This window comes from Pseudophryne corroboree, chromosome 3 (assembly GCF_028390025.1).
Source record: "Pseudophryne corroboree isolate aPseCor3 chromosome 3, aPseCor3.hap2, whole genome shotgun sequence".
In the NCBI taxonomy this organism is placed as follows: Eukaryota; Metazoa; Chordata; class Amphibia; order Anura; family Myobatrachidae; genus Pseudophryne; species Pseudophryne corroboree.
In genome coordinates this window covers 610,292,903-610,319,191 of record NC_086446.1, presented here as the reverse complement: position 1 = coordinate 610,319,191, position 26,289 = coordinate 610,292,903, and the positions used below count along the sequence as shown (strand labels likewise).

Genomic DNA, 26,289 nt, shown 5'->3' with positions numbered 1-26,289 from the left:
TGAGTTTTTTATTTTATAGAATAAAAAAACACCACACAAGTCACACGACGTGTGTTTAACTTTTACAGGCAGACATTCACAATACAATATAGTATACTATATACTGGTGGTCAGGTCACTGGTCAGTCACACTGGCAGTGGCACTCCTGCAGAAAAAAAGTGTGCACTGTTTAATTTTAATATGTACTCCTGGCTCCTGCTATAACCTAACTGCTCCCCAGTCTCCCCCACAATTAAGCTGTGTGAGCACAGTCAGATATTATACATAGATGATGCAGCAGCACACTGGGCTGAGCACAGATATGGTATGTGACTGAGTCACTGTGTATCGTTTTTTCAGGCAGAAAACGGATTATATTAAATAATATAAAACTGCACTGGTGGTCACTGGTCAGTCACTAGTATAACTAACTAATACTATCAGCAAAATTCTGCACTCTCTGGGGTATATTTACTAAGCTCCCGATTTTGACCGAGATGCCGTTTTTTCTTCAAAGTGTCATCTCGGTTAATCTCGGTCATTTACTAAACACTAATCACGGCAGTGATGAGGGCATTCGTAATTTTTTGCTAGTTCAGGTAAAAAATTACGAATGAATACACCATCGGTCAAATTACGCCTGTTTAGATATGAATCTCGGTCATTTACTAAGAAGTGCAAAGCAAAAAAACACAAAACACTGCCGTGAAAAATTACAACTCGTAAAAAAGTCCTAAAAAAAACAGACCTGCTTTTTTTTTCCGTGATTTGAGATGCATGCAGGGATCCATGAGATCCGTGCATGTATATCAGTGGGAAGGGGTGGGAAAGTGCTTATTTTTGCCAAAAAAATTGCGTGGGGTCCCCCCTCCTAAGCATAACCAGCCTCGGGCTCTTTGAGCCGATCCTGGTTGCAGAAATATGGGGAAAAAAATGACAGGGGTTCCCCCATATTTAAGCAACCAGCATCGGGCTCTGCGCCTGGTCCTGGTCCCAAAAATACGGGGGACAAAAAGAGTAGGGGTCCCCCGTATTTTTAAAACCAGCACCGGGCTCCACTAGCTGGACAGATAATGCCACAGCCGGGGGTCACTTTTATACAGCGCCCTGCGGCCGTGGCATCAAAAATCCAACTAGTCACCCCTGGCCGGGGTACCCTGGGGGAGTGGGGACCCCTTCAATCAAGGGGTCCCCCCCCCCCAGCCACCCAAGGGCCAGGGGTGAAGCCCGAGGCTGTCCCCCCCCATCCAATGGGCTGCGGATGGGGAGGCTGATAGCCATTTGTGATAATGAAAAGATATTGTTTTTAGTAGCAGTACTACAAGTCCCAGCAAGCCTCCCCCGCATGCTGGTACTTGGAGAACCACAAGTACCAGCATGCGGCGGAAAAACGGGCCCGCTGGTACCTGTAGTACTACCACTAAAAAAATACCCAAAAAAACACAAGACACACACACCGTGAAAGTATAATTTTATTACATACATACACACATACATACATACTTACCTTATGTTCTCACGCAGGTCGGTCCTCTTCTCCAGTAGAATCCAAGGGCTACCTGTTGAAGAAATTCTACTCACCAGATCCATGGGTCCAGGCTCCTCGGCAAATCCAGGGTTAATCCACGTACTTGAATAAATAAAAAAAAACGGTGTCCCGACCACGAACTGAAAGGGGACCCATGTTTGCACATGGGTCACCTTCCCACGAATGCCAGAAACCCACTTTGACTTCTGTCTAAGTGGGTTTCTTCAGCCAATCAGGGAGTGCCACGTTGTAGCACTCTCCTGATCAGCTGTGTGCTGCTGTCCTCACTGACAGGCGGCACACGGCAGTGTTACAATGTAGCGCCTATGCGCTCCATTGTAACCAATGCTGGGAACTTTCTGCTCAGCGGTGACGTCACTTTAGGTCAACCGCAGGGCAGAAAGTTCCCATCATTGGTTACAATGTAGCGCATAGGCGCTACATTGTAACACTGCCGTGTGCTGCCTGTCAGTGAGGACAGGAGCACACAGCTGATCAGGAGAGTGCTACAACGTGGCACTCCCTGATTGGCTGAAGAAACCCACTTAGTCAGAAGGCAAAGTGGGTTTCTGGCATTCGTGGAAAGGTGACCCATGTGCAAACATGGGTCACCTTTCAGTTCGAGGTCGGGCAACCGTTTTTTTGTTTTATTCAAGTACGTGGATTATCCCTGGATTTGCCGAGGAGCCTGGACCACTGGATCTGGTGAGTAGAATTTCTTCAACAGGTAGCCCTTGGATTCTACTGGAGAAGAGGACCGACCTGCGTGAGAACATAAGGTAAGTATGTATGTATGTATGTGTGTATGTATGTAATAAAATTATACTTTCACGGTGTGTGTGTCTTGTGTTTTTTTGGGTATTTTTTTAGTGGTAGTACTACAGGTACCAGCGGGCCCGTTTTTCCGCCGCATGCTGGTACTTGTGGTTCTCCAAGTACCAGCATGCGGGGGAGGCTTGCTGGGACTTGTAGTACTGCTACTAAAAACAATATCTTTTCATTATCACAAATGGCTATCAGCCTCCCCATCCGCAGCCCATTGGATGGGGGGGGACAGCCTCGGGCTTCACCCCTGGCCCTTGGGTGGCTGGGGGGGGGGTGGACCCCTTGATTGAAGGGGTCCCCACTCCCCCAGGGTACCCCGGCCAGGGGTGACTAGTTGGATTTTTGATGCCACGGCCGCAGGGCACTGTATAAAAGTGACCCCCGGCTGTGGCATTATCTGTCCAGCTAGTGGAGCCCGGTGCTGGTTTTAAAAATACGGGGGACCCCTACTCTTTTTGTCCCCCGTATTTTTGGAACCAGGGCCAGGCGCAGAGCCCGATGCTGGTTGCTTAAATATGGGGGAACCCCTGTCAATTTTTTCCCCATATTTCTGCAACCAGGATCGGCTCAAAGAGCCCGAGGCTGGTTATGCTTAGGAGGGGGGACCCCACGCATTTTTTTTTGGGGATTTTACATTGTTTAATTAAAAAAAAAAAAAATAAGAACCCCAGCACGGATCACACAGATCCGGCCGAGATTGATTGTAAAAAAAAACGGCAGTGTTTTGCTAATCACTGCCGTAAAAATAGGTAAAAAAAAACGAATGACATCGACATCGGAAGAAAAGAAAAACCCGAATACGACAGCTTAGTAAATCCATCGTAATCAATTCAAAAAGTTGCAGTTTTACACTGTCGATGTCATTCGTGATTGAACTTTGACCTTTTTTCGGAAATTACGAATCTTAGTAAATTTACCCCTCTGTCTGAGTACTCCTCCTAAGCTCCAGTAAATGAAGTGTCACTGTCTCACTCTGTCACTAGTATAACTAACTAATACTATCAGCAAAATTCTGCACTCTCTGTCTGAGTACTCCTCCTAAGCTCCAGTAAATGAAGTGTCACTGTCTCACTCTCACTCTCCTATCTATTTCTTCTCTAAAAACGGAGAGGACGCCAGCCACGTCCTCTCCCTATGAATCTCAATGCACGTGTAAAATGGCGGCGACGCGCGGCTCCTTATATAGAATCCGAGTCTCGCGATAGAATCCGAGCCTCGCGAGAATCCGACAGCGTCATGATGACGTTCGGGCGCGCTCGGGTTAACCGAGCAAGGCGGGAAGATCCGAGTCGCTCGGATCCGTGTAAAAAAAGCTGAAGTTCGGGCGGGTTCGGATTCCGAGGAACCGAACCCGCTCATCTCTAACAAAAACATGCACAAATCTTATTCGTTACCACAAGCATACCTACATGTACCCATGTTATAACTGTTGTGCTTCAACAATATAGTGCAATGTAAGAAGCAGGTTTCTAAACCTATGGCACTTGCTATTCTGTAATAAAAACAATGCATACCCCTTCAAATATCTGCATGAAGCCACTGACCCAATTAAGCTAAAGCTGCTTGATTGATGAATGTGTAAAATGGCTCACAGAGTCCAAAAAAAAATAATAATAATCTCCAAAGAATCTGCTTAGTTAAAAACTGGAGGAATCCAGAGCTGAAAGTGTGGCAGTCTGCCCTCAGTGCTGCAGTCCTGACCCCAGTGCTGCAGCCTGACCCCACGGCAGCACTATGTATTTAGAAGAAGTAGTTTACCTGTTCCATCAGGAATTGATCTCACAAATGTCGGAAGCATCTTGACAATGGCCGTTGGGTTTGTGTCTCTTGACAGACCATTTTCCATCTCTTTTTTGAACCGAGACATAATGTCCAATAAGGTTTCATCTGAAAGCCGCATAGTGTACAAATACTTATCAATCTGTAAAGAGAAGAAAAAAATATAAATAATTTATTAATTAAATCTACAACCAGTTAGTACAAATCACTGTTCATTACTCAAGAATGTTGGAAAACAATCATAATGCATAAAGTGGCATTGCATTAACGCATTGCTTATTGTAAGTCTATGGGGTATATGCAATTCCGGACGAATTGCGTCTTTTTTTCGCCCGTTTTTAAATTCGACACAATTCGACCGTCGAATCCCGGCCGGCAGGTGCCGGAATTCGACATATTCAATAAAAAACGGATTCGACAGTCCCGCTGTCGAAAAACGGACCAATTGACGGATAAGTGCGTCCTGGATTCGACTTTTCGGACGGCACAAAAATGGTTAAAAAACCCTAAAAAAAATTGCGTGGGGTCCCCCCTACTAAGCATAACCAGCCTCGGGCTCTTTGAGCCGGTCCTGGTTGTAAAAATACAGGGGGAAAAATGCATAGGGTTCCCCCATATTTAAACAACCAGCACCGGGCTCTGTGTCCGGTCCTGGTGCAAAAAATACGGGGGACAAAAAGCGTAGGGGTCCCCCGTATTTTTAACACCAGTACCGGGCTCCACTAGCTGGACAGATAATGCCACAGCATTACACTTTTATACCGGTCCCTGCGGCCGTGGCATTAAATCCCCAACTAGACACCCCTGCCCGGGGTACCCTGGAGGAGTGGGGACCCCTTAAATCAAGTGGTCCCCCCCCCCCCTCCAGCCACCCAAGGGCCAGGGGTGAAGCCCGAGGCTGTCCCCCCCATCCATGGGCTGCGGATGGGGAGCTGATAGCCTTGTGTAAAATAAAAGAATATTGTTTTTTGCAGTAGAACTACAAGTCCCAGCAAGCCTCCCCCACAAGCTGGTACTTGGAGAACCACAAGTACCAGCATTCGGGGGTAAAACGGGCCCGCTGGTACCTGTAGTTCTTCTGCAAAAAAAATACCCAAATAAAAACAGGACACGCACACCGTGAAAGTAAAACTTTATTACATACATGCCGACACACACATACTTACCTATGTTCACACGCCGACTCTGTCCACGTCTCCAAGTAGAATCCGGGGTACCTGAAAATAAAATTATACTCACCTAAATCCAGTGTGTCCTGTTCTTTTTTTGTAATCCACGTACTTGGCATAAAAACAAACCGCATACCCGACCCACGCACTGAAAGGGGTCCCATGTTTAGAGCTACAGGTACCAGCGGGCCCGTTTTACCCCCGCATGCTGGTACTTGTGGTTCTCCAAGTACCAGCTTGCGGGGGAGGCTTGCTGGGACTTGTAGTTCTTCTGCAAAAAAAAAAACAATATTCTTTTATTTTACACAAGGCTATCAGCCCCCCATCCGCAGCCCATGGATGGGGGGGGGGGGGACAGCCTCGGGCTTCACCCCTGGCCCTTGGGTGGCTGGAGGGGGGGACCCCTTGATTTAAGGGGTCTCCACTCCTCCAGGGTACCCCGGCCAGGGGTGACTAGTTAGTGATTTAATGCCAGGGCCGCAGGGACCGATATAAAAGTGTCCCCCGGCTGTGGCATTATCTCTCTGACTAGTGGAGCCCGGTGCTGGTGTTAAAAATACGGGGGATCCCTACGTCTTTTGTCCCCCGTATTTTTTGCACCAGGACCGGACGCAGAGCCGCTGGTTCTAAAAATACGAGGGATCCCCTGTCAATTTTCCCCCCGGACCAGGACCGGCTCAAAGAGCCTGAGGCTAGTTATGCTTAGGAGGGGGGACCCCACGCATTTTTTATTCTGGATTTTAACCCATTCCCACCCCTTCCCACTGAAAACCATGCTCTCTCTATTTTAGTCAGTTAAAAAAAAAATATTATTTAAAAAAATATATAAATAATAGTTGTGTCTCCTAATAGACAAACCAAGTACATAATCCCTTCTAATATAAATAGATATGCTATTAGCAATAAAAAAAACACAAAAAAAAAACATGTTTTTAAATTTTTTTTATTAGATTCCGCCAGCAAAGTGAGGCGGAATGAAATTGACGACATTACTGTCGAAAAGCACTGTTGTCAAATCGACATTCTTCTATTGAATATACTTTTGTCGAAAAGCCGCATTTTTACCATTGCAGACATGTCGAATTTGACAACTGTCGAATTTTAAAAAGTCGAATCTGAAAAGTCAGTTTTTTTGTCGAAAAGTACTGTATTGCATTGTCGAATATTTTTTTTGTGTCGAAAATGCCCCGTTTTTCGACATTTGCGGCAATTCGACCGCAATTGCATATACCCCTATTTGTATATCTAATTTTCATAAATAAATGAATGGCACCTCTGTGTCTGAGAGATACAGAATGCTTGGTAAAGTCGGATATAGTAATAATGCAGTGATTTAATAATTCCTTTAAGGACAGAAGGCCTGATACAGAGACGGACGTAATGACAGTGATTTTTTTTTCTACTGCGAATGCACAGAAAGTCCCGGAAACCGTTACTGCGCATTCACAGACCGAAGTGTCCCAGGGCACTTGCAATAGTGTACACAGTAGCGGATCTTGCCACGGGCAAGCAGGACTTTTGCCCGGGGCGCCGCCTTCCGGAGGGCGCTGGCGCCATCCGGAGGGCGCCGCACCATGGCAAGATCCGCCACTGCTGTGCCCTCCGCTGCCCGCTGTGTCCCCCGGCTCCTGCGGCTGTGGTCCCCTGTGAAGGGAACTAGACGCGTAGCGTCTAGTTTCCCTTCGCGGAGAGGACCTTTGCTGAGCTTTTAAGCGGCGCTTCTACTGTACAGGGGGCGTAACTGACCACGCCCCCTGTATTAAGCCACACCCCCATTCCCTGCCCGGGGCGCCGAGGGCCCTCGAACCGGCCCTGAGTGTACAGCATCACTAACACTTGAGGAGGGGTTTGTGATCCCTGGGCTGTCAGGGTGGAGACTGGGAGGTGACCTAAAGTGAGTGCAAAAAGAGTCTGTTTCATTGGTGTATTATGGGAGTGTCACGGCATGTCTGGGAACGCTGCTGCTGTGTTCCCAATCGCAAATCCACTGCTACAGAGGCCATGTTTAGTTAGATTTGAGGAAAGTAGCCCCTAGGCTACGGCCAGTGTCCATGGTGCGACTGATGTTGGATGGAAGTTGGTGTTTACAAACTCATCCGCAATTGCACAGTACACGGATATCGGCGTATCAGGCTTGTACACTCCATCGCATGGTGGAGCACAAAAGGGAAGGCCGAGATAAGTATTTGTATATTCTCACAACCGCTACTGACAGAGCGGCTGCATTACAGGTCATCTCTGAATCAGGCCCATAGTGATTTATGACAAGTGAATAAAGCCATATACACAATAGGCTTAATTAAGTAGCCGACGGTAGTGTGGTTCATGCACAAAGTCCTAGGGGGCTCAATGAGGCTATCGATTATACTTGTTTAGATTAGATAACATCATCTAGTGTTCACTGTAGGCTGTTTTAGCAGGGCGCCGCGCCCTGCCCGTTTTTTAACAGGCAAAACCCGCCCTGCCCCTTTTGCGGCGCCCTGCTAGAACAGCCGCCCGCTCCCTGCCCTCCCGGCGTGTATAGATGCCGTGCGGGGCACGCCCCCAACAGTGACTTCGCCTGCCACAGACGCTCTCTATAGTAGCGTCTGTGGGCCGCACCGCCCCCTAAAATGACGGAGGCGTGGCCACGCCCCCTAATTTGCGTGGCCGCGCCCCCATTTCGGACGCGGAGTCCGGCGCCCTGCCCCTTTTCACTCCTAGAGTGAACACTAATCATCATGTATAGGGATCAATGGTATGAAGGGACGAACAGTATTGTTAGTAGTAGGAATATGATTATATTATTTTATTTTATTTCATTTTTATTTTTATTTATTATTATTTTTCAATTAATTAAATTATTTTATTTTTAATGATCTTCATTACATTTTTTCATTTTATATTTATAATTTTTTTTTATTATAATTAGTATGTGATTATTATTTATTATACTACTGCTATCCATATATGTGTTTGCATCATCATCCGTATATTATATTGAGATATTGAGATTGGGGCTATTTAATTATGCCAATTCGAATGTATTTAATATATGTGATTCTATCTATCCGTGTATATATATGGTGAATAGCCGTTTTAGTAACTATATGGGACTTGTAGGCCCTACACACTGGCCGATTTTCTGAAAGATATGAACGATCTCATTCATAAATGAACGAGAACTCGTTCATATCTTTCAGTGTGGAGACTCCAGCGATGAACGATGCGCGGCCCCGCGCTCGTTCATCGCTGGTCTCCCGTCGGCTGTGCATGCAGGCCAATATGGACGATCTCGTCCATATTTGCCTGCACTTCAATGCAGCCGCGTGACTGGGGGAGTGAAGAAACTTCACTCCCCCCGTCACTGCCCCCCCGCCGCCGGGTCGCTCGTCGGCCGTCGGGCACCTCGGCGGCGCATCGTCAAATGAGTAGGGCCCGCACACTGATGCCCGTAATTCTAATTAAAGGCGGTCCTTATGGGGAGTTAAATAAGGGCTCTGATAGAGCGTGCCCTACAGTCTTGAGGAAGTCCCGAGCTATGACGGGACGAAACGCGTTGACGTTATCTACCTGCATAGATTCTTCACACACTGACGGAAGCACCTGTACAAGTGGAACTGCTAGCGCTTACATCTGAAGCGGCAATTGGAGCGCTCACACAAGCCCGCCAGGACAGAGACATACAACTGTGCCACGAATAGTGCCGGCGGTGGCTGCATGCCACGAGGATAAATCTCCTTCATCTGTGCTGTGATACAGGACATTCCCGCTGGTTCGGGTAATTATAACTACAGCACTAGTCCTCTGCACTGGGACGCCAGTAGCAGGAGGATCGGAGATACTACAGGCAATCAGTAATTGTTGCAGTTTCATGCACTTTATGTAACAAACCAGACGAGTCGGCTCAGCATTTCAAGTTACATTGATGCTACTTGTTTACAGTTTAAAAGGATATCAGTGTGCTTTCACTAGTGTAGTTGGAGTGTATTAAACTATTTCTGAATTTTATGGTATATATTTATGTGTGGTATAATTGAGGTATTAATTAATTAAAATATAAGATTTTTATTGAAAGCAAGTTCCAACTGTGGTAATTTTGAGTAAAAGCACACACATACTTATATACAGAAATTTATATATATATTTTATATAGTACATCAAGCGCAATATACTATATATAAAAAATTTTCTCTGTTTTTTTAGTGTCTTTGAGGATCTAGCTAATCCTCTAGTATATGCAGCTGGTGTTTAATTAAGTATATATCTGCTGATTTGTGCCGGTTGTTGAGGTGAGATTCACCTCTAGATAATTACCATATTAGTGCATCACTGTTTCTTCCATGTAAGCAGCAGCGAACGCATCTCCAACCACATCTGAGTCAGACCGACTCTGCGATATATCATACGATATGTCATTCCAACGTAGACTGGAGAAATATAATCGTACACATCACATAGTGTGTACCCATGGCAGTCATACAACGGATCATCCCATTGGATGTACTGCACATCTAATAGGACGATTCCACAGACAATGACGTATCCATCATATGATATATCGTATAGTGTGTGCAGCGGTGTGCTGTATCATTACATCGCTTTGTACCGTCACTGATTCACACATTGGGAGTAATTCTGAGTTGATCGCAGCAGGAATTTTGTTAGCAATTGGGCAAAACCATGGCCCTCATTCCGAGTTGTTCGCTCGTTTGTGGTTTTCGCAATGGAGCGATTTGTCGCAAACTGCGCATGCGCAATGTTCGCAGTGCGTCTGCGCCAAGTAAATTTGCCAAAAAGTTAGGTATTTTACTCACGGCTTAATGAAGAAATTTCTTCGTTCTGGTGATCGGAGTGTGATTGACAGGAAGTGGATGTTTCTGGGTGGAAACTGGCCGTTTTATGGGTGTGTGCGGAAAAACGCGGGAGTGGCTGGAGAAACGGGGGAGTGTCTGGGCGAACGCTGGGTGTGTTTGTGACGTCAAACCAGGAACGAAACTGACTGAACTGATTGCAGTGGCAGAGTAAGTCCCGAGCTACTCAGAAACTGCAAAGAAATTTCTATTCGCAATTATGCAAATCTTTCGTTCGCAATTCTGCAAAGCTAAGATTCACTCCCAGTAGGCGGCGGCTTAGCGTGTGCAAAGCTGCTAAAAGCAGCTAGCGAGCGAACAACTCGGAATGAGGGCCCATGTGCACTGCAGGGGAGGCAGATATAACATGTGCAGAGAGAGTTAGATTTGGGTGGGTTATTTTGTTTCTGTGCAGGGTAAATACTGGCTGCTTTATTTTTACGATGCAATTTAGATTGCAGATTTAGCACACCCCACCCAAATCTAACTCTCTCTGCACATGTTATATCTGCCTCCCCTGCAGTGCACATGGTTTTGCCCAATTGCTAACAAAATTCCTGCTGCGATCAACTCAGAATTACCCCCATTGTTCTAGTGTGTATCCTACTTTAGTTACAAAGTGAGTACTCTGAATGAGATTGAACTTGTTATTACTTGCAGAAGATTCTTTTTACAAGAGAGACTAAGATATTCTAAACATTGCACAGGAACTTATAGTGTAGGGACATGCGTGACAGGGCATGTCTGAGCACTGGATAATGGGGCAGATGTATTAACCTGGACAAGGCATAAGGAAGTGATAAACCAGTGATATGTGCAAGTTGATAAACACACCAGCCAATCAGCTCTAATATGTAAATTAACAGTTAGGAGCTGATTGGCTGGTGCGTTTATCACCTTGCACATATCACTGGTTTATCACTTCCTTCTGCCGTCTCCAAGCTTAATACATTTGCCCCAATGTCTGCAAAGACTATTATAACAGAACTGAATAAACTGGTTTATATAGTGGTTACATCAAAACTCACCAGTTATAAGTTAGGATATCAGGACTCACAGTATAGTAGTTTACAGTCTGACATGGGTTTACAGTTATTTATATATATTACTAATATACTGTATATATTACAAAATACTGCTTTTGCTTTTCTTTCCTTCTGTGAAATAATTGTAATGTCTAAATTAATATTTTAAATATTTAGTTTCTTAAAAGAGATATGGTCTAATGTGGTTATTCCTGGATGGAATTATTTTGGATATACTGAAATGACAGGACCCTGGATATCCGGAAAAACGAGTTTTATGGTAAGAACTTACTGTTGTTAAAACTCTTTCTGTGATGTACACTGGGCTCCACACGGATGGACAATGTGGTGTAGAGTAGGATCTTGATCCGAGGCACCAACAGGCTCAAAGCTTTGACTGTTCCCAGAATGCACAGCGCTGCCTCCTCTTTAACCCCGCCTCCCTGCACAGGAGCTCAGTTTTTAGTTAACCAGCCCCATGCAGTAGCAGGAAAAGAGACAACAACGGTTAGTAGCCACATACACCACACGCTCACCACAGGAGAAGTACAGCGGCTAATGCCATACCAACCCATAGAAGCTAAGTGCGTCTGGGTGGGCGCCTTGTGGAGCCCAGTGTACCTCGCAGAAAGTTTTAACAACGGTAAGTTCTTACCATAAAACTCGTTTTCTGCTGCGTGGTACACTGGGCTCCACAAGGATGGACAATGGGGATGTCCTAAAGCAGTTCCTTATGGGAGGGGACGCACTGCAGCGGGCACAAGAACCCGGCGTCCAAAGGAAGCATCCTGGGAAGCGGCAGTATCGAAGGCATAAAACCTTATGAACGTGTTCACGGAGGACCACGTAGCCGCCTTGCACAATTGTTCAAGGGTCGCACCACGTTGGGCCGCCCAAGAAGGTCCAACAGACCGAGTAGAATGGGCCGTAATGTGAGTAGGAGCTGACAGACCAGCCTTCACAGAAGCATGTGCAATCACCATTCTAATCCACCTGGCCAGGGTCTGCTTGTGAGCAGGCCAGCCACATTTGTGAAATCCAAACAAAACAAAGAGAAAATCAGATTTTCAAATAGAAGCAGTTCTCTTCACATAGATACGGAGAGCCCGTACCACATCCAAAGACCGCTCTTTGGAAGACAAGTCAGGAGAGATAAAGGCCGGAACCACAATCTCCTGATTAAGGTGGAACGAGGAAACCACCTTCTGTAAATAACCGGGATGAGTCCGAAGTACCGCCCGGTCACGGTGAAAAATCAGATATGGGAAACTACAGGAAAGGGCACCCAAATTCAACACTCTTCTAGCAGAGGCAATAGCCAGCAAGAACACCACCTTAAGGGAAAGCCACTTAAGATCCGATGAACCAAGGGGTTCAAACTAGTGATGAGCGGATTCGGTTTTACTCGAGTAAAACCGAATCCGCTCATCACTAGTTCAAACGTAGGCTCCTGCAACGCCTCTAAAACCACCGACAAGTCCCAAGGAGCCACAGGCGGGATATAGGGAGGTTGGATACGCAACACACCCAGAGTGAAAGTATGAACATCAGGTAAAGTCGCAATTTTACTCTGAAACCACACCAACAAGGCAGAAATATGAACCTTGAGGGAGGCCAGACGCAGGCCTAAATCCAGGCCCTGCTGCAGATAAGCCAAAAGTTTGGCAGTACTAAACTTGGAAGCGTCATAATTGTTAGATGCGCACCAAACAAAGTAGGAATGCCAGACCCTATGGTAAGTCCGGACAGAAACCGGTTTCCAGGCTCGCAACATAGTTTTAATGACCTCCTCAGAAAAACCCTTAGCCCTCGAGACGGAAGCTTCAAGAGCCACGCCGTCAAAGACAGCCGGGCTAGGTCTTGGTAGACACAGGGGCCCTGAACGAGGAGGTCTGGACGTTGTGGAAGTAGAATTGGACGCTCTGACGATAGGCCCGGTCTGAGAACCAGTGCCACGCTGGAGCTATGAGAAGCAGAATTCCTTTTTCTTGCTTGAACTTCCGAATTACCCTGGGCAGGAGTGACACCGGAGGGAACACGTACGGCAGCCAAAACCTCCACAGCACCGCCAGCGCATCCATGAATGCTGCTTGAGGATCCCTTGTCCGTGCTCCGAAGACCGGAACCTTGTGATTGCGTTGAGACGCCATCAGATCTACGTCTGGAAGACCCCACTTTTCCACTAGGAGTTGAAACACTTCTGGATGGAGGCCCCACTCGCCGGCATGCACTTCCTGACGACTGAGAAAGTCCGCTTCCCAGTTCAGGACTCCCGGAGTGAAGATTGCCGATATGGCCGGTAGATAACGTTCCCCCTAATGTAGAATCCGTGAGCCTTCCTTCATTGCCAGACAGCTTTGAGTGTCGCCTTGATGATTTATGTAAGCCACTGTGGTGGCGTTGTCCGACTGCACTTGAACAGGACGGTTGTGAATTAAATGCTGGGCTAGGTTCAATACACTGAAGACCGCCCGCAATTCCAGAATGTTGATTGAGAGGAGGGACTCCTCCTTGGTCCACCGACCCTGAAGGGAGTGTTGCTCCAGCACCGCGCCCCAACCTCTTAGACTGGTATCTGTCGTCAACAGGACCCTGTTGGATATCCAGAAGGGACGGCCTCTGCACAATTGTTGGTCCTGGAGCCACCAGAGCAGCGACAGACGGACCTCCGGAGTCAAAGAGATCATTTGAGACCTCATCCAGTGAGGCAGCCCGTCCCACTTGGCTAGAATCAGCCTCTGGAGGGGGCGAGAATGGAATTGAGCATACTCCACCATGTCGAATGCTGATACCATGAGGCCCAGCACCTGCATCGCCGAATGTATCGACACTTGCGGACGAGAAAGGAAACAACGAATCCTGTCCTGAAGCTTCAGGACTTTCTCCTGACACAAGAACAACCTCTGGTTGTGAGTGTCCAATAGCGCTCCCAGATGCACCATGCTCTGAGCAGGGATCAGGGAGGATTTCTTCCAGTTGATGAGCCACCCGTGGGCTTGTAGAGACCGTCATATCCAGATGACGTAGGAGAAGTTCTGGGGAATTTGCCAGGATTAACAAGCCGTCCAGATACGGCAGTATCCTGACCCCTTGACGGCGGAGTACCACCGTCATCACCGCCATTACTTTGGTGAAGACTCGCGGAGCCGTTGTTAAACCAAAAGGTAACGCCCGAAACTGGTAATGGAGGTTGCCAACAGCAAACCTCAGGTATTGCTGATGTGACGCTGCTATAGGAATATGCAGGTAAGCATCCTGTATGTCCAGGGAGACCATGTAGTCCTCAGGTTCCAAAGCCAGAACTATAGAGCGAAGGGTTTCCATACGGAACTTGGAAACTTTCACAAACTTGTTCAATGCCTTGAGGTTGAGAATGGGCTGGGAGGACCCATTCGGTTTCGGGACTAGAAACAGCGGAGAATAGTACCCCCGGCCCCTCTGCGCAAGAGGCACCTGTACTACGACTCCTGTATCCAGGAGGGTCTGTACCACCGAATGCAGAGTGTTTGCATTTGTCTGGTCCGACGGGACGTCTGTCTGGCAAAATCGATGAGGGGGTTGGGTTTTGAAGGCTATGGCGTAACCTCGAGTGACGACTTCCCGTACCCAGGCATCTGAAGTGGTTTTCAACCATTCCTGGGTATACCCTAGAAGCCGACGATCCCCCAGGGGGGCAGGCCCCCCGCCCCGTCATGCGGCAGGCTTATCGGCCTTGGAAGCTGGCCGACGGGTCGCCCAGGCTCTTTTTGGCTTCGGCTTACCGGGTTTGGAAGTGCGGGCCTGCTTGTTGTACGCCTGACCTTTTGCTTTACCTGAAGGACGAAAGGAAGTACCTTTAGCCTTCGACACAGAAGGAGCGGTACTTGGCAGACAGGCAGTTTTGGCAATAGCCAAGTCAGCCACTATCTTATTTAAGTCCTCCCCAAACAGAATATCTCCTTTGAAAGGGAGTACCTCCAGGGTTTTTCTAGAGTCCAGATCCACAGACCAGGATCTCAGCCACAATATCCGGCGAGCCAGGACTGACGTAGTAGAGGCCTTGGCTGCCAGGATACTGGCATCAGAAGCCGCCTCTTTAATATAGCGAGAAGCTGTGACAATATATGACAAGCATTGTCTAGCATGGTCAGAAGAGATTTCAGCTTCTAACTCCAAGGCACATGCTTCAATAGCCTCTGCAGCCCATGTTGCTGCAATAGTGGGCCTTTGTGCAGCACCCGTGAGGGTGTAAATTGCTTTAAGACAACCCTCCACACGTTTATCCGTAGGCTCTTTTAGAGACGTGACGGTAGTGACAGGCAGAGCTGAGGAAACCACCATCCTAGCCACATGTGAGTCTACTGGAGGAGGCGTTTCCCAATTCTTAGACAGCTCTGGCGCGAGGGGATAGCGAGCCAGCATCTTCTTTTGAGGCACAAACTTCGTACCCGGGTTTTCCCAGGGTTCCTGACGTATATCCACTAGGTGATCAGAGTGAGGTAAAACTTGTTTAACCACCTTCTGATGCTTGAACCTATCAGGCTTCTTAGGAGGGACGGATGGCTCGGGATCATCCGTAATCTGTAGAATTAACTTAATAGCCTCCAAAAGATCAGGAACATCCACATGTGAACTACTCTCCCCATCAGCAGTATCTGAGTCAGAACCTGTGGGGTCAGTGTAAGTGCCGTCTTCCTCAGACGAGGTGTCAGTGACAGCAGTGGATTGTGAGGAGACAAGCGCTCGCTTAGAGGATCCCTTGGACTTAGGCGAGTGATGGTCAGACTTTTTTGTAGTCAGGGACTGGTTCAACTAATTCAATTGAGCAGATAAATCATCCGCCCACGGCGGGTTAGCTGCAGGGACCACATATGATTGTACCGGCATTGGAGGTCCCATAGGGGGTGTTAGTTTATGAACTAGCGTATGCAGAAGCGTGGAAAAAGCGGCCCACGGTGGGTCATTATGTGCCTCTGTTGCCACAGTCCCACTGGGGGGGCAAGGAGCCCCCAGAACCAGAGCCCACAGCTGCTATATTCCCCTCATAGGGATCTGTGTCTTCAACAACACCGGCAGTGTGTTCAGCCCCAGAACCGTTACCCTCAGAAGCAGACATGATATAACTTGCAGTACCAGGTAACACAGTACAATTGGCAGCAGCACAATATCTCTTACCCAAACCCCTGCGCAGTGTAGTCAGCACTAGCAGAGATAAAGGAGAGATATGGTGACTAAATCACAGAGAAAAATATGTATTAAAGTATAGCTTTGTGAAAATCCTATATCAATATAAAACCTGACGCACCAAACCCCCTCAGGTTATAGAATATAGGGATAGCAAGTTGAGTGAAAGACACGAAATGGACACCACTCAGCTATCTAATGCACACACAGATAGTCACAGTTTGTACAATGCAGAGGTTATTACTAACCATGATAGTGCACTGGACTAGCTTACATATACAGCTATATAGATATAACACTGCACAGTAAGAACTGGATGTATATCACAGGGTAATTGTACTAGAAAACCCTGACTAAATGCACTCTTTCTTAACTAGCACTGTCTAAAAAGGCAGGTAGAATACTTAAGTGTCATGTAAAGTCACAGCACTGACAACCAGGCAGCTTTACACAGGAGGATTTGCTCAAGCAGTCCCAGGAACAGTGAAGCTGAGGGATAATGGCGCCCAGACACTGACAGGGAGTGAGGGAGAGACAGATATGCAGCTTCAGGGCGGGAACATTTGCGGGAAATGGCGCCCTGGGGCTGGGGGAGGGGCTTCAGGTCTAAGCCTTATCCCCCTGCTGGCAAAACCACCGGGTACTGTGGGCTACTGAAAATGGTTTAGAGAGAACCTGACTTGCACCCATGCCCTGGTGATCTAGTGGGATCGCCTGTACTGCCATTGTGTCCACCGCTAGCGTGCGCAGCCCGCCTCCCACTGACCGCGCCGGATCGCGATAAAGACCGGGTCCTGCAAGCGGGACCCACTCACCACCTCCCGAAGCGCGGCCGCGCGATCCCGGAGAGCCCCCATCGTGTGTGTCTGACGTGAAGAAAACCGGAGCCTCCTGCTGTAGTTACCCGGCAACCAGGGCTCGGGAGTGTACAGCGCCGCTGGGGAGAGCTGGAGCTGCAGCAGTGAATGTTTTCTGACATTTACCACCGCTGCTGCCCTTGAAGTCTTCACTTTTTTCTTCAAAAAAAGCTCTTCTTAGTGCTGCTCCAGCCCTCTGTTATGTGCCAGCTTACTGCAGCACCAACTACAAAACTGAGCTCCTGTGCAGGAAGGCGGGGTTATAGAGGAGGCGGCGCTGTGCATTCTGGGAACAGTCAAAGCTTTGAGCCTGTTGGTGCCTCGGATCAAGATCCTACTCTACACCCCATTTTCCATCCTTGTGGAGCCCAGTGTACCCCGCAGCAGAAAGCCCAATAATACCCCTGTCACACCTACATCCCATTTCCAATCTGGGATCATACCATACCAGTTTCAGACCCTTCACATCAAGGCAAGGGGTATAGGTCTGATACTGCCGGAGCAACCCAAGTTGTGTGTCAGTGTGAATAGGGTAGACACTGGTTAACGTTACACAGGCATTAATGAAACCTGGGTAGAGTAATCCCAATTGCGCCCTTTCACACTGCAGTCTATCTGGGTCCCGGGATTTTGCGGGGAAAACCTGGTCATGTGACGGTGTGAAGGGGTCCACCCGCGTTGTGTGTCCCTTGGTCCTCAACCCTGGTCGTGACCAGGGTCGAGGAACCGGGGCACACAACCTGGGTGGACCCCTTCACACCAACACATGACCGGGGTTGCACCGGCAAAATCACTGGTCCAAGGTTAAGTGTAAGAGGTATAATACTACCCTTTCTCATACTGAGGTAGATCATTCTTTGAAGGACAGCTAGTTGTCAATGCCCCTGCTCCATGACCTTCCATTCACATAAAGTGGATCCCAAACAAGGGATTTTGATGACACTGTACATGCTTATAGCAAGCAAGCAGATCTAATTTTACAAAGACAGTAATATCTAATATTGTGATGTATATTTAATTTTGTACACACTGACCAAAATGTCTTTGTAAACAATATTTGCAGTTTTTCCTTGATGGATTAACACAGAAAGATGCTTGGGGCTACTAACTCGTGAGCAAGCCACATGAAGTTGCCCATGGGAGAAGCAGCTGGTCCTGTGATCTACATCTGCAGGCCTGAGCATTATTCGGGGTGTGCAATATATGTATATACTGTATTTATATATTTCTATACATATTAGACCTTATTTAGCTTCAGTTGCAGTTTTGCAAAAAAGGTAGAACTGCAACTGCTAGCACTCACATGCTGGGGGCCGCCCAGTACAGGGCAAGGCCGCCCAGCATGTGAAGGCCCGCTCCACATTGCATTCAGAGTTATAAATGAATCCGGCACTGGAGATGTGAAAGGGGTATATGATATCCGGGGATGCCAGTGTTCACATGGCTGATACAGCATCCCAACATTGAAGATCCTGACGGTGGAGGAGGTAAGTACTACTACATCCCCCACTCCCCTACCCTAACCCCCCGGAGGTGGCGGCTAAGGCTAACCCTTAGTGTGGGGGGGGGGGGGCTAGGGCTTACTCCCCCCCCACCCCCCACACACACACACACACACACACACTGCCTAACCTGTTACTTACCTTAGGGATCTCGGTCGTCGGTCTTCCGGCACTGGTGTCCTGAGTGGTTTCGGGATTCCGGCATCAGCTACATGACCGCCAGCATCCCGTCTATAGGGATATTGACCGCATCCCGTCAATACACCTGGCTGATAATCACAGTGATTAGTGTGATCCAATTCTTTGACTACAATTTGCTGTTTCCTGGGGCAACACTTGTGTGCCCAATATTGAGATTTCCACTTTACTAACCCCAAACAGTTCTAGAGTAAGCAAAATGTAAAAGAACCATTCAGTAGAAAAGTAAAGATCCGTTAAAACATAATCTATGATCTATGACAACATAGGTTGTTTTTATATGAATATAAAAAACACATGCATGATAACTAGCGATCAGATAATTTCTATATGTCAATTCAGTTCAGTAGAAATATGCAACTTACAGTGTAAAGTCCCATACACACGGGGAGATGTGTGCTGAGCGATCTAGCACAGACCGCTCAGCACACATCTCTACCCCACTCAGCACAATGTGTGCCGAGCTAGGGGGGAGACGGGGGGGCTGCTCATTTCACCCAGCGATCATGTGAGCGATCCAACTACATTTGGCACCCTACACACGGAGAGATTTGTGCTTAATTTCTAAGCAATCTAGTCAAAATGATTAGAATTTAAGCACGGATCTCTCTGTGTGTACCCCCTTAACATTGTATGCCACTGCCTGGAGCTGTAATATGCACAGAAGATAGCAATCTGGTATGTATGAGAACGGTAACCTGTGCTGTAATGGTGTGTGCTAACAGGTGCTTGTATATCACCACTCCCAAAAGGAAGTTCAACAAAGGAGAATAACTGTTTATTATTAAAGTAATCAGCATAGTCATCTGACTGCATTCATGACTGGCACACACCTATTAGCATGCAAGCCCTGTAATGTTGCAGGGGGAGGACAGAGGCAGCAGTGTAAAAGTTTTGTGCAGGAAGTAAATAGCACCTTCATGCTACACGTCTATGTTTCAGAGTTACTTCTTCATCCCCATACCTAGTGAGGTATGACTTCACAGGTCTGCGCAACACTGGGACTATCAGCCTGAAAGATTCTGCATTCATTCATAGGCCCTCATACCGAGTCAATCGCTAGCTGCCATTGTTTGCTGCGTAGCGATCATTTAAAAAAATGGCAATTCTAAGCATGCGTATGAGCCGCAATGCACTGCACTGTACGTGCACTGCTTCTAGTGACGATTCCATTCGCACAGCCGATCGCAAGGAGATTGACAGGAAGTGGGAGTTTATTATTTATTAACAGTTTCTTATATAGCGCAGCAAATTCCGTTGCGCTTTACAATTGGACACAATGATACAACAAAACTGGGTAATAAACAGTCCGAGGTAGGAAGGCCCTGCTCGCAAGCTTAAAATCTATAGATGGGTGTCAACTGACCGTTTTCTGGGAGTGTTTGAAAAAACGCAGGCATGTCCAGGCGTTTGCAGGGCAGGGGTCTGACGTCAATTCCGGGACCTTCGTCGCAGCATTCATCGCACAGAATAAGTAACTACAGGGCTGTTCTTGTTTTGCACAAAATGTTTTTGTACAACTCTGCTGCACAGGCGTTCGCACTATTGCAAAGCGAAAATACACTCCCCCGTGGGCGGCGACTATGCGTTTGCACGGCTGCTAAAAGTAGCTAGCGAGCGATCAACTCGGAATGAGGGCCATTATTCGTTGAACCTCCAAAGAAAACTCACTTTCTTACAGTATTACAAATCCACTGTACTGTACTACTATACGATTGCTACGATCTGGACCATCGCTAACTGAAAAACCCTAGCATCACCACAGGACCAGTCATTACTTACCTAAGGGCCTAATTCAGCCCAGACAGCTATTGCTACAAAAAGAGTGATTTTTTGCAAACTCAACTGCAAAGAATCGCACAGGTAATTGCCACACAGAAATGGAAAAAATAAGATTTTACTCACCGGTAAAGCTATTTCTCGTAGTCCATAGTGGATGCTGGGGACTCCGTAAGGACCATGGAGAATAGACTGGCTCCGCAGGAGACTGGGCACTCTAAAGAAAGATTTAGTACTACCTGGTGTGCACTGGCTCCTCCCCCTATGACCCTCCTCCAGACCTCAGTTAGGGAAACTGTGCCCGGAAGAGCTGACATTACAAGGAAAGGATTTTGGAATCCAGGGTAAGACTCATACCAGCCACACCAATCACACCGTATAACTCGAGATAAACTTACCCAGTTAACAGTATGAACAACAAACAAGCATCACTCAACTGATGCCACATAACATAACCCTTTAATAAGCAAAAACTATATACACGTATTGCAGAAAGTCCGCACTTGGGACGGGCGCCCAGCATCCACTACGACTACGAGAAATAGATTTACCGGTGAGTAAAATCTTATTTTCTCTAACGTCCTAGTGGATGCTGGGGACTCCGTAAGTACCATGGGGATTATACCAAAGCTCCCAAACGGGCGGGAGAGTGCGGATGACTCTGCAGCACCGAATGGGCAAACTCAAGGTCCTCCTCAGCCAGGGTATCAAACTTGTAGAACTTTGCAAATGTGTTTAAACCCGACCAAGTAGCAGCTCGGCAAAGCTGTAATGCCGAGACCCCTCGGGCAGCCGCCCAAGAAGAGCTCACCTTTCTTGTGGAATGGGCTTTCACCGATTTTGGATGCGGCAATCCAGCCGCAGAATGAGCCTGCTGAATCGTGCCACAGATCCAGCGAGCAATAGTTTGCTTTGAAGCAGGAGCACCCAGCTTGTTGGATGCATACAGGACAAACAGCGAGTCAGTCTTCCTGACTCCAGCCGTTATGGTCACATAAATCTTCAAAGCCCGGACTACGTCAAGCAACTTGGAATCCTCCAAGCCACCAGTAGCCGCAGGCACCACAATAGGTTGGTTCAAATGAAAAGATGACACCACCTTTGGCAGAAATTGCGGACGAGTCCGCAATTCTGCCCTATCCATATGGAAAACCAGATAGGGGCTTTTACATGACAAAGCCGCCAACTCTGACACACGCCTAGCCGAAGCTAAGGCCAACAGCATGACCACTTTCCACGTGAGATACTTTAGCTCCACGGTCTTAAGTGGCTCACACCAGTGGGATTTCAGGAAACTCAACACCACATTAAGATCCCAAGGTGCCACTGGTGGCACAAAAGGGGGCTGAATATGCAGCACTCCCTTAACAAACGTCTGAACCTCAGGCAGTGAAGCCAGTTCTTTTTGGAAGAAAATGGATAGGGCCGAAATCTGGACCTTTTATGGACCCTAATTTCAGGCCCATAGTCACTCCTGACTGTAGGAAGTGCAGGAATCGACCCAGCTGGAATTCCTCTGTAGGGGCCTTCCTGGCCTCACACCAAGCAACATATTTTCGCCATATACGGTGATAATGCTTTGCTGTCGCATACTTCCTAGCCTTTATCAGCGTAGGAATAACTTCATCCCGAATGCCTTTTTCCGCTAGGATCCGGCGTTCAACCGCCATGCCGTTAAACGCAGCCGCGGTAAGTCTTGGAACACTGCTATCGCCTGAGGGTCCACAGCTATCGCCTGAGGGTCCTTTGACCTGGCGCAATATCTTTTTAGCTTTTTGTTGAGACGGGACGCCATCATGTCCACCTGTGGCAGTTCCCATCGATTTGCAATCTGCGTGAAGACTTCTTGATGAAGTCCCCACTCTCCTGGGTGGAGGTCGTGCCTGCTGAGGAAGTCTGCTTCCCAGTTGTCAACTCCCGGAATGAACACTGCTGACAGTGCTAGTACGTGATTCTCCGCCCAACGAAGAATCCTGGTAGCTTCTGCCATTGCCACCCTGCTTCTTGTGCCGCCCTGGCGGTTCACATGGGCCACTGCCGTAATGTTGTCTGACTGAATCAGCACTGGTTGGTTTCGAAGCAGAGGCTCCGCTTGACTAAGGGCATTGTATATGGCCCTTAGTTCCAGGATATTGATGTGCAGACAAGTCTCCTGACTTGACCACAGCCCCTGGAAGTTTCTTCCTTGAGTGACTGCCCCCCATCCTCGGAGGCTTGCATCCGTGGTCACCAGGACCCAGTCCGGTATGCCGAACCTGCGGCCCTCGAGGAGGTGAGCACTTTGCAGCCACCACAGAAGAGACATCCTGGCCCTGGGGGACAGGGTGATCAGCCGATGCATCTGAAGATGCGATCCGGACCACTTGTCCAACAGATCCCACTGAAAGATCCTCGCATGGAACCTGCCGAAGGGAATGGCTTCGTATGACGCCACCATCTTTCCCAGGACTCGCGTGCAGTGATGCACCGATACCTGTTTTGGTTTTAGGAGGCCTCTGGCCAGAGTCACGAGCTCCTGAGCCTTCTCCTCCGGGAGAAACACCTTTTTCTGGTTTGTGTCCAGAATCATGCCCAGGAAGGGCAGAAGCGTCGTAGGAATCAGCTGCGACTTTGGAATATTCAGAATCCAGCCGTGCTGTTGCAACACTTCCTGAGAGAGTGCTACGCTGATCAGCAACCGCTCCCTGGACCTCGCCTTTATGAGGAGATCGTCCAAGTATGGGATCATCGTAACCCCTTGCTTCCGAAGGAGCACCATAATTTCCGCCATCACCTTGGTAAATATTCTCGGTGCCGTGGACAGGCCAAACGGCAACATCTGGAATTGGTAAGGACAGTCCTGTACCACAAACCTGAGGTACTCCTGATGAGGTGGATAAATGGGGACATGCAAGTACACATCCTTGATGTCCAGAGACACCATAAAATCCCCCTCTTCCAGGCTTGCAATGACCGCTCTGAGCGATTCCATTTTGAACTTGAATCTTTTCAGATAAATGTTCAGGGATTTTAAATTCAATATGGGTCTGACCGAACCGTCCGGTTTCGGTACCACAAACATTGTGGAATAGTATCCTCTTCCTTGTTGAAGGAGGGGAACCTTTACCACCACCTGCTGGAGATATAACTTGTGAATTGCCGCTAACACTACTTCCCTTTCTATGGGGGAAGCTGGCAGGGCCGATTTGAGGTAACGGTGAAGGGGCATCACTTCGAATTCCAACTTGTATCCCTGAGACACAATCTGTATAGCCCAGGGATCCACCTGTGAGCGAACCCACTGGTGGCTGAAATTTCGGAGACGCGCCCTTACCGCTCCTGGCTCCTGTGGAGCCCCAGCGTCATGCGGTGGATTTAGTGGATGCCGGGGAGGACTTCTGTTCCTGGGAACTAGCTGAATGGTGCAGCTTCTTTCCTCTACCCCTGCCTCTGGCCAGAAAGGACGCACCTCTGACCTTCTTGCTTCTCTGTGATCGAAAGGACTGCATTTGGTAATACGGTGCTTTCTTAGGCTGTGAGGGAATATATGGCAAAAAGTTTGACTTCCCAGCCGTAGCTGTGGAAACTAGGTCCGAGAGACCATCCCCAAACAATTCCTCACCCTTGTAAGGTAACACCTCCATGTGCTTTTTGGAGTCTGCATCACCTGTCCATTGCCGAGTCCACAGGACCCTTCTGGCAGAAATTGACATTGCATTTATTCTAGAGCCCAGTAGGCAAATGTCCCTCTGGGCATCCCTCATATATAGCACAGCGTCTTTTATATGCCCCAGGGTCAGTAAAATGGTATCCTTGTCTAAGGTATCCATTTCCTCAGACAGATTATCTGTCCATGCTGCTACAGCACTACACATCCAGGCCGACGCAATAGCCGGCCTCAGTATAGTACCTGAGTGTGCATAAACAGACTTCAGGATACTTTCCTGCTTCCTATCTGCAGGACCCTTTAGGGTGGCCGTATCCTGTGACGGCAGGGCCACCTTTTTAGATAAGCGTGTCAGAGCTTTATCTACCCTAGGGGAGGATTCCCAGCGCATCCTGTCCGTTGGCGGGAAAGGGTACGCCATAAGTAACCTTTTGGAAATCAGCACTTTCTTATCGGGGGAATCCCATGCTTTTTCACATAATTCATTTAACTCATGTGAAGGGGGAAAAGTCACCTCTTGCTTTTCTCCCCATACATATACACCCTTTTGTCAGGGACAGGGTTTTCCTCCGATATGTGCAATACATCCTTCATTGCTATAATCATCTATCGGATGGCTTTAGTCATTTTAGGCTGCAACTTTGCCTCATCGTCATCGACACTGGAGTCAGAATCCGTGTCGACATCTGTGTCAACCAACTGGGATAGTGGGCGCTTTTGAGACCCTGACGGCCTCTGAGCTGCAGAATCAGACACGGGTTAAGACCCTGACTGATTATCCAACCTTTTATGCAAGGAGCTTACGTTATCATTTAACACCTTCCACATATCCATCCAATCAGGTGTCGGCGCCGTCGGCGGTGACACCACAGTCACTTGCACTTGTTCTGCCTCCACGTAACCGTCCTCGTCAAACATGTCGACACAAACGTACCGACACACCGTACACACACACAGGGAATGCTCTAATTGAGGACAGGACCCCACAAGGCCTTTTGGGGAGACAGAGAGAGAGTATGCCAGCACACACCCCAGCGCTATATAACCCAGGGATTACACAGTAACTTAGTGTTTACCCAGTAGCTGCTGTTTATGATAATTTGCGCCTCTCTTTTTACCCTTTTTCTACCTTGATACTGCAGGGGAGAGCCTGGGGAGCTTCCTCTCAGCGGAGCTGTGAAGAGAAAATGGCACTGGTTAGTGCTGAGGAAGAAGGCCCCGCCCCCTCAGCGGCGGGCTTCTGTCCCGGGTCTGTGTAATAAAATGGCGGGGGCTCGTACATATATACAGTGCCCAGCTGTATATATGTGTCTTTTTGCCAAGAGGTATCCTAATTGCTGCCCAGGGCGCCCCCCCCTGCGCCCTGCACCCTACAGTGACCGGAGTGTGTGGGAGCAATGGCGCACAGCTGCAGTGCTGTGCGCTACCTCATGTGAAGACAGGTGTCTTCTGCCGCCGATTTCGATGTCTTCTTGCTACTGCCGGCTTCTGACTTCTGGCTCTGCGAGGGGGACGGCGGCGCGGCTCCGGGAACGGATGACAAGGTCAGGTCCTAGGTTCGATCCCTCTGGAGCTAATGGTGTCCAGTAGCCTAAGAAGCGCAACCTAGCCGCAGTTAGTAGGTTTGCTTCTCTCCCCTCAGTCCCACGTAGCAGAGAGTCTGTTGCCAGCAGAAGCTCTCTGAAAATAAAAAAACTTAACTAAAATACTTTTTTATTAGCAAGCTCAGGAGAGCTCACTAAAAGCACCCAGCTCTGGCCGGGCACAGATTCTAAAGGGCCCTACACACTGGCCGATTTTTTGAAAGATATGAACGATCTCGTTCATAAATGAACGAGAACTCGTTCATATCTTTCAGTGTGGAGACTCCTGCGATGAACGATGCGCGGCCCCGCGCTCGTTCATCGCTGGTCTCCCGTCGGCTGTGCATGCAGGCCAATATGGACGATCTCGTCCATATTTGCCTGCACTTCAATGCAGCCGCGTGACGGGGGGAGTGAAGAAAC

At 48.1% G+C, this 26,289-nt stretch overlaps 1 protein-coding gene across 1 annotated transcript in view; it reads right to left on the bottom strand.

The window, feature by feature from the left end:
- The window catches only part of LOC135056431 (hexokinase-1), a 139,181-nt gene that overhangs the window by 106,104 nt on the left and 6,788 nt on the right, over positions 1-26,289 (bottom strand). Inside the window, exon 2 of the mRNA XM_063961577.1 lies at positions 4,092-4,254. Within this exon, the coding sequence (XP_063817647.1) occupies positions 4,092-4,254 (163 nt within the window). The remainder of the gene's footprint in view (positions 1-4,091; positions 4,255-26,289) is intronic.